This window comes from Pristis pectinata, chromosome 29 (assembly GCF_009764475.1).
Source record: "Pristis pectinata isolate sPriPec2 chromosome 29, sPriPec2.1.pri, whole genome shotgun sequence".
NCBI lineage: Eukaryota > Metazoa > Chordata > Chondrichthyes > Rhinopristiformes > Pristidae > Pristis > Pristis pectinata.
The window spans coordinates 15,888,226-15,901,954 of record NC_067433.1 but is presented as its reverse complement, the minus strand read 5'-3'; the positions used below and the strand labels follow the sequence as shown (position 1 = coordinate 15,901,954).

General features: G+C 40.6%; 1 protein-coding gene across 3 annotated transcripts in view; it reads right to left on the bottom strand.

Annotated features, from left to right (window-relative positions):
* Nucleotides 1-13,729, bottom strand: part of LOC127584425 (phosphatidylethanolamine-binding protein 4) — a 354,441-nt gene that overhangs the window by 67,019 nt on the left and 273,693 nt on the right. Inside the window, exon 7 of one of the 3 annotated variants that reach the window (XM_052041228.1) lies at nucleotides 9,280-9,394. The exons of the other annotated variants lie outside the window; for them this stretch is intronic. Coding sequence (XP_051897188.1) covers nucleotides 9,390-9,394 — 5 coding nt within the window. The 3' untranslated portion in view covers nucleotides 9,280-9,389. Of the gene's footprint in view, nucleotides 1-9,279; nucleotides 9,395-13,729 lie in introns of those variants that run through there. 3 annotated transcript variants of the gene reach the window in all.

The window sequence follows — 13,729 nt, the reverse complement described above, 5'->3', positions numbered from 1 at the left end:
GTTTGCCTTGAAATATATACATAATGAATAAAAAAGATATTTATTTGCCAAATTCCCATATCGTGGTTCTGCATGAAAACAAGACCCATACTGAAATGGTGGATCAATAAAAGTTAATGTTGCCATTGCTGCTTTTGAAACCATTTCAGCCGGGCACTGGGTATGATTAAAATATTCTTCCGGCAGATGTTTCTGTGAAATAAAACACACTCGTGATTTTACTTGTTTCTCAGATGAAGAAATGAGATAACTATTGGATTATTCCCGAGGGCGATGAACTACAAAGATGTCCCATTTGCTTATTTACCATTGTTCCTGGCTTTGTTAAAGATGTTATTTTCAATTTAATTTCAAGCAGAGTTACTGTGCAACAGACCATGAGCACTCAGCCAGACAAATGCAGATGTCAAACTCAATGTGTGGTTCCTGGTCAGCAGATAATGCAGAAACAATGTACCAACTTGTACACAAAACAGTCAATTCAAAATTTCTTAATTTAAATACTAGCAATTTATTGTCAATTTGACAGTGCTTTAGACTGTTCCAGATATTGGATTGTTTATCTTGTGAATGTGGGCCAAGGTAGCTGCAGAATCAATGCTAACACTTGGAAAATTAAAGAGAATTCCATAGAATTTCCAGCATAGAACAGACAATTCAAACTACTCTATTTCACATGTCTCATCACACTTCAAATTATTTAACCCTATCACTAGAACAGTGAGAAAAGAAAATTGTAAAATGTGTTGGCAGACTCGTGTTGTTTGCAATTGTGTTTTTATGCGAGAAATGCACTTTGCTCACTATCGTTACGGCCAGCTTTGCTCACCTCTGTACATTCGTACGATTGTGCAGGCAACCAAACATTTCATCACAAGTGGCGTCACAGGTAGACTGGGTGGTGAAGGCGGCTTTTGGCATGGAGGCCTTCATCAGTCAGGGCATTGAGTATGGAAGTTGAGATCTTATGTTGCAGTTGTGCTAGATGTTGGTGACGCCACATTTGGAACACCGTGTTCAGTTTTGGTCACCCTGCTATAGGAAAGGTGCCATTAAGTTGGAAAGAGTGCAGAGGAGATTTACAAGGATGTTGCTGAGACTCGAGGGACTGAGTTACGGAGTGAGTTTGAGCAGGCTGGGACTCCATCATTGGATCATTGACCAAAATCCTTTTTTCCAGCTCTCCACCTCCCCTAATCGGTCACAAATGACTTCTTCAGATTCGTGCATCACAAGATACAGTAAACACTCCTGACAGATTGGTCTCCAGCAGGTCCAGACAAGAGTTAAAACAGTTCATCCTGAATACGTGGTCAAAATATACAGCAGCTCTTGCGAAGATCCCACCCAAAAGGTGAAACTCTTTATTCTTTTATTTCTGATTCCCAGCAATTCATAGGTTTGATTTATTTTCATCCTACCTTCCAAATAGAAAGTCGCTACTGAAAAATGATTAGTAAAAGGCAGGAAAGTCCATCTTCAAAAAGTGTTTAAAATAATGACCAACTTTTGATGAGAAATTTATGGATGGGCACACCTGAAAATTGTTAAATTGTCCAGTGAAATATAAAAAAAGGAAGGTAACCTGCTTCAGTAAACTAAAAAAGCCGGTTTGTGTTCATTAAATAATGAAAGGGCTGGACCTCGTGCCATTTGATAGCTTATTTCACATGGGGGAGAACCAGAAGGTATATATATGAACTATGCAGCTGTCGAAATGGGCCAAATGTAGTGATCCAAGGGGTCAGAGGGACCTGGACACGTTGGTGAAGGACAATGCCTGCAAGGTATGTTCTCTGTTCATGAAGGTCACAGAAACCCTCCAGAGCTGGAGGCCAGGTGCATCTGGCAGGAACTTGCCAGGGGAATCTCTGCAAGGACATGAATGCAATCTGTGAATGCCTGCCTAAACCTGGTCCTGTAGGGCCGAGAGGAAAATAAGATGAAGTCTTCTCTCCTTAGATATGGACTTTGGGAAACCTCCCTGATTAGTGAGCAACAAAATGGAGACGAGGCAGAGAACAGCATTAGAAACCTGGAATGATCCTAAGGCTGGAAAGTTGAGGGTGGTTGTGATCTGACATCCCCAGGCAGAACCAAATGAGGTTGTACCTGATGTTGTAGGTCAGAGATGTCAGGAGGACAAAGAATCCTGCTTGAGAGTTGGTCCTTCAAACAGCATGGTTTCAGAGGCAATGTGGTTAATTAAACTTGACTGGAGACACAGGAGACTGCAGATGCTAGAATCTGGAGCAACAAACAACCTGCTGGAGGAACTCTGTGGTTCTGATGCAGGGTTTTGACCTGAAACATCAACAATTCCATTCCTCCCACAGATGCTGCCCGACCTGCTGAGTTCCTCTAGCAGATTGTTAGTTGCTGAATAAAACTTGGTTGTTCTGTGAGCAAATACAATCTGTCATTTTTCAGAGCAGGCTGGCTGATAATCTCACTGCAGAAGAACTTTCCATGTTTCACTGCTGTTGACATCACTTAATTAGAGTTCTAAGCTGGTAGAAAGGTGCCAGGGGGAATGAAAATCCCACCTAAAAGTTTGGAGTCAAAGCGAAGATATCCAAAAAACTGTGCAAATTTTCCTTCTTTGTGATGTCAATTTTCAAATAAACAGCATTGATTTTTCTGGGAGTGGTGAGATCAAATTTCTAGGCCCTTGAAGGGTGCACAGGGGTGAGAGTATCAAGCAGACGTGTCAAATTTTACTAGTTACATTGCACCGGATATAAACATGATGGATGGACCAGCTGGCCTTTTTGTACCAGAACATATTCGCACAAAGACAAATGTTATCACTAAAACACTTAAGAGCTGGAACATCTGATACTTCATTGACAAACCAGCTTCTTTCTTTACTTTCTAGCTCCCTCTGGTCATATACTGATGCCTTCATCTCTACCATTCTCACTTATGTTGGTTTATTCTTCTGCATGATCCATTTTCCCAAATCTCACCTAAAAGCATTTCCAGAGGAAACAGCTTACTAAGTTTGAAATGTAAGAATGTAAAAAAGAGGCAGTAGGAGGCCATTTGGCCCCTCCAGTCTGTTCCACCATTCGGTGAGACCATGGCTGATTTATTACCTCAGCAACACTTTCAAGCATTTAATACATCTGAAATTTAATACTGGCACTTCCCTGAGTGTTGTAACTATACCAAACCAGTTCTGGTCTGATCAGTGGAAGTAAAAAATCTTGTTGTGTAGGGCACTTGTGAAATATTAATCGTTTTTGAATAGACTCTGCTGGTGAGTGCATTTCTGCACTGATAAATGATCCAAATAAGTTTTATTTTATGTTTTTATGCAGAGTAATTTTTTTAACTAATCACTTCCAATTGTCTTAAACAAACAATTCTTTTTTAAAATTTCCTTGATTTTCAGAATTTGGCCTCACAGGTGAGGTCATCATTTCTTGCTCATCCTTAACTGCCTTTAAGCTAAAGGTTACTAGGCCATTTCAGAGGGCATTTATTGGTATTGGTACTGATTTATTATTGTCACTTGTACCAAGGTACAGTGAAAAACTTGTCTTGCATACCAATCATACAGATCAATTCATTACACAGTGCATTGAGGTAGTGCAGGGTAAAAACAGTAACAGAATACAGAATACAGAGTCACAGCTACTGGGAAGTGCAGTGCAGGTAGACAATAAGGTGCAAGGTCAAACAAGGTAGATTGTGAGGCCAAGAGTCCCTCTCATCGTAGAAGGGAACCATTCAATAGTCTTATCACCGTGAGATAGAAGCTGTCCTTCAGCCTGGTGTTATGTGCCCTCAGTCTCCTGTATCTTCTGCCTGATGGGAGAGGGGAAAAGAGAGAATGACCCAGGTAAGTGGGGTCTTTGATTATGCTGGCTGTTTTACCAAGGCAGCGAGAGGTATAGATAGAGTCCAGGGAGGGGAGGCTGGTTTCCATAATGTGCTGGGCTGTGTCCACACCTCTCTGTAGTTTCTTGCAGTCTTGGGCAGAGCAGTCGGCGTACCAAGCCGTGATGATCACATTGGTGGGTTAGGAGTCACTTACAGGCAAGATCAGGTCAGGTTAACAGATTTTCTTCTCTGATTCAGGTGGGTTTTTATGACAATCCAGTAGTTACGTGGCCATCATTACCAATGACTAACTCTCTTTAGATTCCCACCAGCTTCCATGTTGGAATCTGAACTCAGATTGTGGATTATTTGTCTAGGCCTCTGAACTGCTCATCAAGGAACTTAAGCATTACACCACTGTCACAGACAAATTATTCTAACAGAAAAATGCAAATTTTTAGTATGCAAATCTAATACAAGTAAGTGGGTAAAGAATTTAAATGGTGTTGACTTTCCCTCTGACAATGAAGCAAAATGCTACTGTGCTCATTTCTGCTTTATACAAATCTGGCTACAAACAGCCTTGGTGCACCCAAGCACATACACAACATGAGATTTTGCTCTCATCGATTAAAATCAAAAGCAAAATGATTTTGTTGAAAAATGTACTGTGAACACATTACTAGTTGTAAAGAGTTAAAATAATAGATGTCCCAAAATCACACAGATAAATGATAATGATAAGTCTGTGTCTATGCATGGAAGTAATCATTAACGATCTTCATGAGTCACACAAGCGTCTTCAAAAGTTCTGCTGAGGGAGGGGGTGGTGGTGGGAAAGGGGAGTATTACAGAACTCTTATCTACTAATCAAATAAATGCTTTTTATATTGCTATACAGGGATTTTACGCCAAAATACAGGACACATAAGAAAGAAAATGACCTTTTCTGAGAGGTTTTATTTTCCACGGAAATTCAAGCTTTGGTTATAGTGAAATTGAGAACGTAGGATGGGGGAAGGAAAGATCTACTATCTCCACTCTTTTCCCCTAATTCTCATTTTTTAAAGTTTTGCCCTCAAGAAATTTTGCCTTCAGACAAGTAAGTCATGGATTTCATTAGATCTTTAATGCTAGTGGAAATCTAACTTCAGAAAATGCCACCTGTCTCATCAGACTTGCTGCTTCCAAAGGTCCATCATCCTACCATGGACCCTAATTATCACAGAGTCTGAAATAGGCAAACACAGAAACATCTAGGCCAGGAGCTCTACAGCTAATATTTAAAGGTCCAAGTGATTCATAGCAGACTACTTAGCCCTAATAAATTTCACTTTATGGTCTCACAGTACAAGAAACAACAAGTCCAAAGAATATTTTGTTATTGGTCCCAGTTTTTATGCCCTGAATCCCATATCCCAAGACCACCTAAAATTGACAATCTATTTATAGCTACCTATGGGCGATGCTTGTGTGAGAATTGCTTGCAACATTTTCTGACAACTGTAACTACTCTGTAGTTTGATTTAACTTGCTTCAAAGTGCTCTGTGATGTTTTGAGGATGTGAAAGGTGAAACATAAAAGCTAGTTTCTTACTGAATTATGACCCCTTGTTTTAGATGTTCACAAACTTTAATGTATTCTGGGACAACTTTGAGTTGCCAGATTTCTGAGTGCAAATGATCCATAATGAACAGGGTTCCATTCTCCCCAGAAAGTACATTTTGAATTTTAGGGTGCTAAACTGTTAAAACCTGGTCCGACAAGTGGTTTCCTGCAGAGATCATAAGTGCCATGCGAGGAAACATGGGACAAAGGATACTGCATTTAAAAACCTCTCTGTATGGCAGCCTCGATACAGCAGCATAAAGGGCTGTTCGGGAGGTGATGGACAATGTGTGGAAGGACAGGGATGGGGAAAGAAAATGTCTTCAGTGTGTGTGTGGCCACACCAGCACCTAACGTAATACAGTAAGACACAGAAGCAGAATTAGGCCATTTGGCCCATTGAGTCTGCTCCCCCATTCAATTATGGCTGATATTTTCAACTCCATTCTTCTCCCTGTAACCCTTAACCCCTTTACCAATCAAGAACCCATCAATCTCTGCCTTAAATACACCCGATAAGTTGGCCTCCACAGCCCTCTGTGGCAACGAATTCCACTGATCCACTACCCTCTGGCTGAAGAAATTCCTCCTCATCTCAGTTTTAAAGGGATGTCCCTTTATTCTGAGGCTGTGCCCTCAGATCTTAGACTTTCCTACTGATGGAAACATCCTCTCCATGTTCACTCTATCCAGGCCTTTCAGTATCCGGTAAGCTTCAATGAGATCCCCCTCATCCTTCTGAACTCCATCGAGTACAGGCCCAGAGACATCAAATGCTCTTCATATGTTAAGTTTTTCATTCCTGGGATCATTCTTGTAAACCTCCTCTGGACCCTCTCCAGGGCCAGCATATCCTTCCTGAGATAGAGGGCCCAAAATTGCTCACAATTTTGCCCTCACACTGTTCTGCCTTCCAAAGATCTCCCTCATACGTTGAATCCTGCCTTGTGAGTTGACCTCTGCCACAATGGGGCAAAGACTATAATTTAGACAGAGATCACAGTGTATCTGAGTTGTGCATGATTTTTCTCCTTATTTTACTGGAAGTTCTAAACAAAGATCTTAGGTCATCAAACACTGCTCCAATTCCTGTTGGTAAGGCAGAGGTGAGCACCACACACTTTGATGATACCATCACAGGCAAAGTAATGTTGGTGAAACGTAAACTGCACAAAGATGAATAATGCCCGAACGTCCCTGATGGATGGGGAATGGTCATTGAAAATGGGTGCAAATATCTTCTGTTTCTAGGCAACAACTTCATTTGTGGTTATTTAAAGGGAGTTTCACAATGGAATATATGGTCGATCTGCACCCTCTGACAGCATCAAAAATTCACAAATTAATCACACATGCACTGAACACTCATAATTTTTTTCTCATTCTGCCATATCCTCCGTAAAATCCACCCAAACGTGTTTGGTGCAAAAATAAAACTTGAATGAATACCAAATCTGACAATGCATTTCTCTGTCTATAATGCATCTTGATTCATTCCAAGATGCTGTATTAACTTGATGAAAAACACAATGATGCTGGAGGAACTCAGCAGGCCAGGCAGCATCCGTGGAGAAAAGAAGGCGGTCAATGTTTCGGGTCAGGATCCTTCTTCAGGACTGAAGATAGAAAAAGGGGAAGCCCAATATATAGGAGGGAAAAGCAGAGTAGTGATAGGTGGACAAAAGAGGGGAGGCGGGGTGGGCACAGGGTGGTGATAGGTAGATGCAGGTAAGAGATGGTGATGGGCAGGTGCAGGGGAGGAGGGGAGAGCAGATCCACCGGGGATGGGTCAAAGGTAAGAAGAGAGAGGAAAAAAACAAGGCTAGGAGAGGGAAGAAGGGAAGAAGCATCGTGGGGGGAGAGGATTGTGGGGAAGGGGGGTGGGGATTACCTAAAGTGGGAGAATTCGATATTCATGCCGTTAGGCTGCAAGGTTCCAAGACGGAAAATGAGGTGCTGTTCCTCCGGTTTGTGCTTGGAATTCTCCTGGCAGTGGAGGAGGCCGAGGACTGACATATCAGTGACAGTGTGGGAGGGGGAGTTGAAGTGACTGGCAATGGGAAGATGCAGGTGCTGTATTAACTTTCCCTTTAGACCAATTCTACCCCTCTTCAGCCAGGTTTGTAACACTTAATGCTTGGTTTCTGGCTGACTTCATTTGCTGTGTTCTAGCAGCAGTCATTTGCTGCTAATGTACACCTTCCTTAAAGCACAAATAACAGGCCAATTACCTGTTGTAGTGGCACCTGTGGAAGTTTGTGATTAGTGAACAGGAGATGGACCTGCAAATGAACATACAGCGGAATCCAAAACATTGTTATGTGCAATGTGTGGAATAGTCAGTCCTAATCCATGTACACCGACATATGAATAGCTCAACCACAAACCTACTGAAGCATCATATTATCCAGTGAACAACTTGGTGTTGAGATCAAATTGAGCTAATAAACTACTACACACTGACACTCTTATGCAGCCTCAGGCCAGCAACCATATCATACCAAAAACAAGTGTTCTTTTTTTATTTGTTAGAAGTCTGGTTTTGAGTTTTATTACCAGGCTCAAATTATAACTATTTTCATTTTTCAATTACTGCCTCTGCTCACCAGAACTCTTTCTCCAGCTCCTTCCAGCTTACAAAAGAAAATAAATCAGCAAAACATTTCTCTTTGACCCTTCTTCCTCCCAACTTTACTGTTTTATTTTTAGACAGGAGTCCAGAATCTTTATTTCATGTCAGAATTGTTTAGAGATCAATCTCTGCTAGAGGAGCAGGACATGAACACAAGGTGCTTCAGTTAAATTTTATTCTCAACAATGTCGGCACCATATAGAGGAACTGAGGCATTTATTGTGATGGAAACCAGTCAGCAAACTTTCAATGTGCATGAAACTAATTTCCCTGTTTATTTTAGTCAGCCTTTTTACAACCTACTTACAGTACTGCAGATATTCCAATCTGATTAATACATTGCAGTTGAATTTGCTAGTTCATAGTATTGAATCATTTACAATAATAGTTAATGATGAAATTTACTCAACTCAAAGCTGTAACATGGTATGCACTGGAACATTATTATCCTTCATTCAGGAAGCTTTATTACCACTTCCTTGACTCTGATAGTGGGAGAAAGACGATTTTTTTTCTCAAGATATTTCTAGACATTTGGCTCAATCACTACATTTTCAGAACAATCAAATGTTTGGAAACTGGAGGCAGAATAAGTTAATTATTAATTCAACATCAGTTGCACATATCCTTTACTTCTGTGTTTGTTCCCCTTATGATTGCTCAGCATCCCAATCCAATCTGCTCCACACTCTCTTTTTGTGGTAGCAGGCTGGGAATGAATATCCTTCTTCGACTCTACCAATACCCAGCCTCAACTCATCATTCTGCAGTCTGGCTTTATTTAACTGATGGCTGATACCCAGAATACAGCAAGTGTGGAATGGCAAAATAACCCTTGATTCAGAAAGCACTGTTGCTCACATAAGTATTATGGAAATCTAGAGCCAGAAAGCTGAGAGACTAGAGTCAACTGAAAATTTAAAAGCTGAGTTTGTAAGTTTTTTTTCAGGTTATTAAAGGTTAAGGAATTAATGTACAACTCAGGACAGGATCTCACAGAATTGCCTGAGGGAGTGAATTAATTACACCCACTTCCAATGTTCCTTTATAACATTCCTGACAAGACATCTCTGGGAACTTCCTGGCTCTGTGCAAGCCTCTCTACCGCTTGCGGCTCTTGAGCCAGTAACAATCCTTGAAGGATTCACTGTACCAAAGTACGTACGACTTGCAGAACTACAAACTAAACTGAAGTGATTGGGACAACATTAAAAAACAGGTGCAAGTGTAGATTACATGGTCTCTTGGACCTGCTCAATTATTCTATACGATCATGACTGATCTGATCTTCACCTTGGCTCCACCTTCTTGCCTGTTCCATTAACCTAAAAACCAAAAATATGTCTACCTCAGCCTTGAATATAATCATTGATATCATCATCAAAACAATCTGAAGAACCTCACATTTCCACACATTATACCCCATTTGTCAAATATTTTCCCACTGTCTTTCATTTTGAAGACACCTTGCATCCTCTTCACAATTTGAAAGGTGGATTATCATGTTATTCACTCATTTTTTACTTCTATTGGTTCTTTTCTTTTATCTCAATCAATTGTTTCTATTTTAATCTTTTTAAATGTAGGCAATAAGCATTTGACAAAAGTGAGACTAATCTGACTGTAATTTACATTTTTAACTGTATCATTGTCTTAGAGATGGGAAAGCCTCAAACTGACGTCTGCATAGGACCCTCTGCAAGGGAAATGTGTCCGCTGCCCCAAGTTAATAAAGGAATTCGCAAATATTCCATTTTGCACAAGGAAGAACTGTGATTTTACTGAGGAATATGCTGTCTCCTGGGAAGGAATCATGTAAATCATGTATCCATGGAAACAAGGCAGTTGAGAACAGATCTTTAAAGGCATTAAAGAGTTTGGCATAGTATATCAACCTACCTTCAAATTAGGCAATAATGAATAGGATGGTGTGGTTTTAACCCACTCAGGATCACTGTGACATAAGGCAAAATTAATTCAAGAGATAAACCTTTTTATAAATATATAACAACAGAATCTCAGTATATAAGCTCTAAGATTCATTATCTCATTAAGATCCATTTTTAGAGAATTCCTCAAAAGATTAGGAATATATAATATGCATTTCCAAAAAGCTGTAATTAGATTTGGAAAGGATTGCTGGAATTTTCAAATAAGAATTAGTAATAATGCAAAAACACAGTATCCTTGAGCATCTGAAGATAAAAGATAGCCCTGACACAAAATTCCTGATCAACCAGGCAGCAGTCACCTCTGCCCTCTCTTCAAATTCTGAAATTTGGACTACCTACGGCACTGGCAAGATCCTACCAACCCGTCCAAGCTCAATGAAAGGATAAGCATCCCAATGTCAGTATCCTCTTCTGGGTCAACATCCCCAGCACCAAAGGCCTGGATACACGCTGGCCAGGCTATGCTGTTCACATGCCTGACAGCAGCCTCCTGAAACAGACATTCTACAGACACAGGAAGATATTAGCAGGTGGACAGAGAAAAAGATTCAACAATGCACTAAAAACCTCCTTGAAGAAATGAAACATCCCCATTACCTGCCTCATGACCACTCAAGATGAAGAAGGAGAATTCAGGATAGCATTGAGAGGCTCGAGCACACAGAAGCTGTGCATAAGCAGTGGAAATGCCTCATAAATTACCCACTCATCTGCCCTGTCAGGAACATGCAATCCCCACGTCAGCCACCTCAGAACCCAAAAAACTGAAGTGGAAACAGGTCAGCCTCGATTTCAAGGGACTGCCTCAGAAGAAAATGAATTTCATTAAAAATACGAACTTTAGCAGATTTAGTTGCAAGTGGCAAGAGTAAGTGAGGTGGACACATCTGAAGATTCTAAATGAATTAAAATGGTAGCAATTCAAACAAGTCGCTTGAACCAAAATGGAAGTACTCTATAAAATTATAAATGACATTCAGAGAGCAACATAACTGACTCATCACTGCTGTTCCTATTTTTATGGTGTCCAAAAGAACTACCCTTGGTACACCCCTTCAAATCTTGTTTATAATTTTCTTACTTGACATCTTTCAGATTAAATGTATCACATCAGTCTGAAAATAATTGCATACACAGAATTGGAACAATGAATAATATTGAACACTGTGAAATACACAACTGAGATAATGTAACACAGACTTCACTTTTTCCACAGTGAAGACAACTTTCCTGGTGAATAAATCTGAATTTACTTTACTGTGTGGCATGAACAGCACCACATCTAGAACTTGAATGTGATATTGCAAGATGAAGTTACAGAAATTAAAATGTTTTTGTTACAATCTATTAATAATTTCACTTGTTTCATTAGGAAGTAATTTCATTGTTTCTACCAATAGTGCTGGAAAAGTTACATTGAGACAGGACTTCATGCCACCACTGCAAACTACACTGTTGATTGTCTTTTTATCTCATCAAGGGCCCGCTTCCAAGCAACTGATGAGTAGCAGTTCAAGCCAGCTGGTGCTGAACAAGTCCAGCTTGGGGCAGTGCAACTGCAACCAGTAACGGAAGTCAATCTAGACCGTGGCAATTTGTTGGAAGAGACAGCAGGACACAGCTGACATCAGACACCCAGATTTTCAGACACAAAAGAGATTGGTTGATCAGGTAGAAGAGATCTATAGTAGGTCCCTGGTCCATTTAGTCTCTACCCTCTAATTCACTTCTATCCCCCAATTTCCTCCATATCATCACCTATTTCTTTTGTAACTTTAAAAGATTGCTGTTGAGACATCAACTTCATTCCAAAGAGCGCTCCTTGGTACAGCCATTATAAAGAAGAGATTAAAAGCAGAAAGGGGGAAATATAACTTTACACAAAACATTCTAATCATGGCTGCCACATGGAGACACAAGAGATTCTGCAGATGCTGGAATTTGGAGCAACACACACAAAATGCTGGAGGAACTCAGCAGGTCAGGCAGCATCTATGGAGAACTGATGAAGGGTTTCGACCTGAAATGTCAACTGTTTCTTTCCCTCCATAGATGCTCCCTGACCTGCTGAGTTCCTCCAGCATTTTACATGTTTTGCTCCAATCACAGCTGGCATGAATGGAAAATTGGACTTCATCAAGTGAATGAGACAAGATGTGACAAAATCTGGTGAATGGTGGTAGACCATTGGCTGTAGAGCAGTTTGTCACAACTAAATGTAACACACAGAGACTATTTTAATGGAGTATATTATACTTATATCAATGCAACTTGTGACCCGTTCATAGTGCCACAAGAACCAAGGCAACATGCTCCCTCATGTTCGAGAAATATGTGTTGCTTTATATGGATCTTCCTCCAGATCACACACATTCAAAGACTCTTTCATATTTTTGACATTCTATCAAACACAGTGATAAAATCAACTGGCATTCTCTCAATGTCCATTGCCCCCAGTTACCTGGTAGTTTCTTCATTAAACAAAGCAAACTCTTCATATGATGAGGAAGTACTTCACCCATTCCAATAAAAAACAGCAATTGATCGTAAGTACGCTAACAGCAACACATTGAATGATTGCAATGAAAACCTGTTGGACAGATGCTATTGTACTTTTAAACAATGTTAGTTTTATTTTTAGCCTTAACAAAGGTGATTTTCCTTTCTAGTAATATTTAACAAAGTACACTGTCTCATTTCTGAGGCTGCATATCAAAAACTGGAATGCTTTTTAGCTGCATTAAACAATCGGCCCATGGCAGGCAAACAAATGTTTTATCTGAGTGCTTGCCATTGGGAAACTTAAGTAGCCCACTAAGGTCAACATTGGCACCACTGAACATGCTGTGCAGGACAAAACACCTCTACATTGCATGCTCCACCAATGCAGAACATGCAAAAGAAATCAGTTAACTTTGTGGTCAAGTCCTGAGGGGCTGGTGGGGGTCTGTGTGAGGCCACAGGTTGGGGGAAAGTGTCGGGGGGCTGTAGTGTGAGTCAGGCAGAGGTTCGGGGGGGGGGGGGGTCAGAATCGGTAAAGGAGTTAGACTGGAGGATGCCAGAGGGGTTGAGTGAGAGTTGGTTGGTGGAGGCATTGTCAGCATGCGAGTTCTCTGCCTGTGTAGGGAGATCCAGAAATTGGACTGGTGGTGGTGAGTTACAACTGTGAGCTTCAGGAGGTGCTGGTTAGTACTGGATGGGAGGCAAATGGGATGGCGTAGAGAAGAAGTGAGGGGCAGTTGCCAAGGGAGAGCTAGGTAAGTACCTCACTTAAAGTGGAACAAACCAAGGTGGGTTTCCAGTGCCAAACTTTAACCAAGCAGGTCCCCTTTAAACAACAGTAAAGTGGATGGTGTGGGCCACACATGGATGGATGGAAGGTTCCATAAGTGGTATCTGTTGGATTGCACTGCGCCTGTCCGGGTACTTAAGTGCATTGGTATGTCAGATGCATAGAGGATTCAGAAGGAAATAGCAGAATTTTTTATTAAAGGAATCATTGGATACAGGGTTAGTGCAGGAAAGTGATGTCAAAGTAAAAGATGAGCTATGCTCTGTCATTCTAAAAATAAAGATACTGCCCAGTTCAATTTCTTTGAATTCTGGTTTGCTTGCAGCCCAAGATCAGATATTCATTGAAGTTCTATTTTAAGATTTATAATTATAGTGTTTCTGGCTCTTACACTTTAAATGTGAAGCGTACACCTA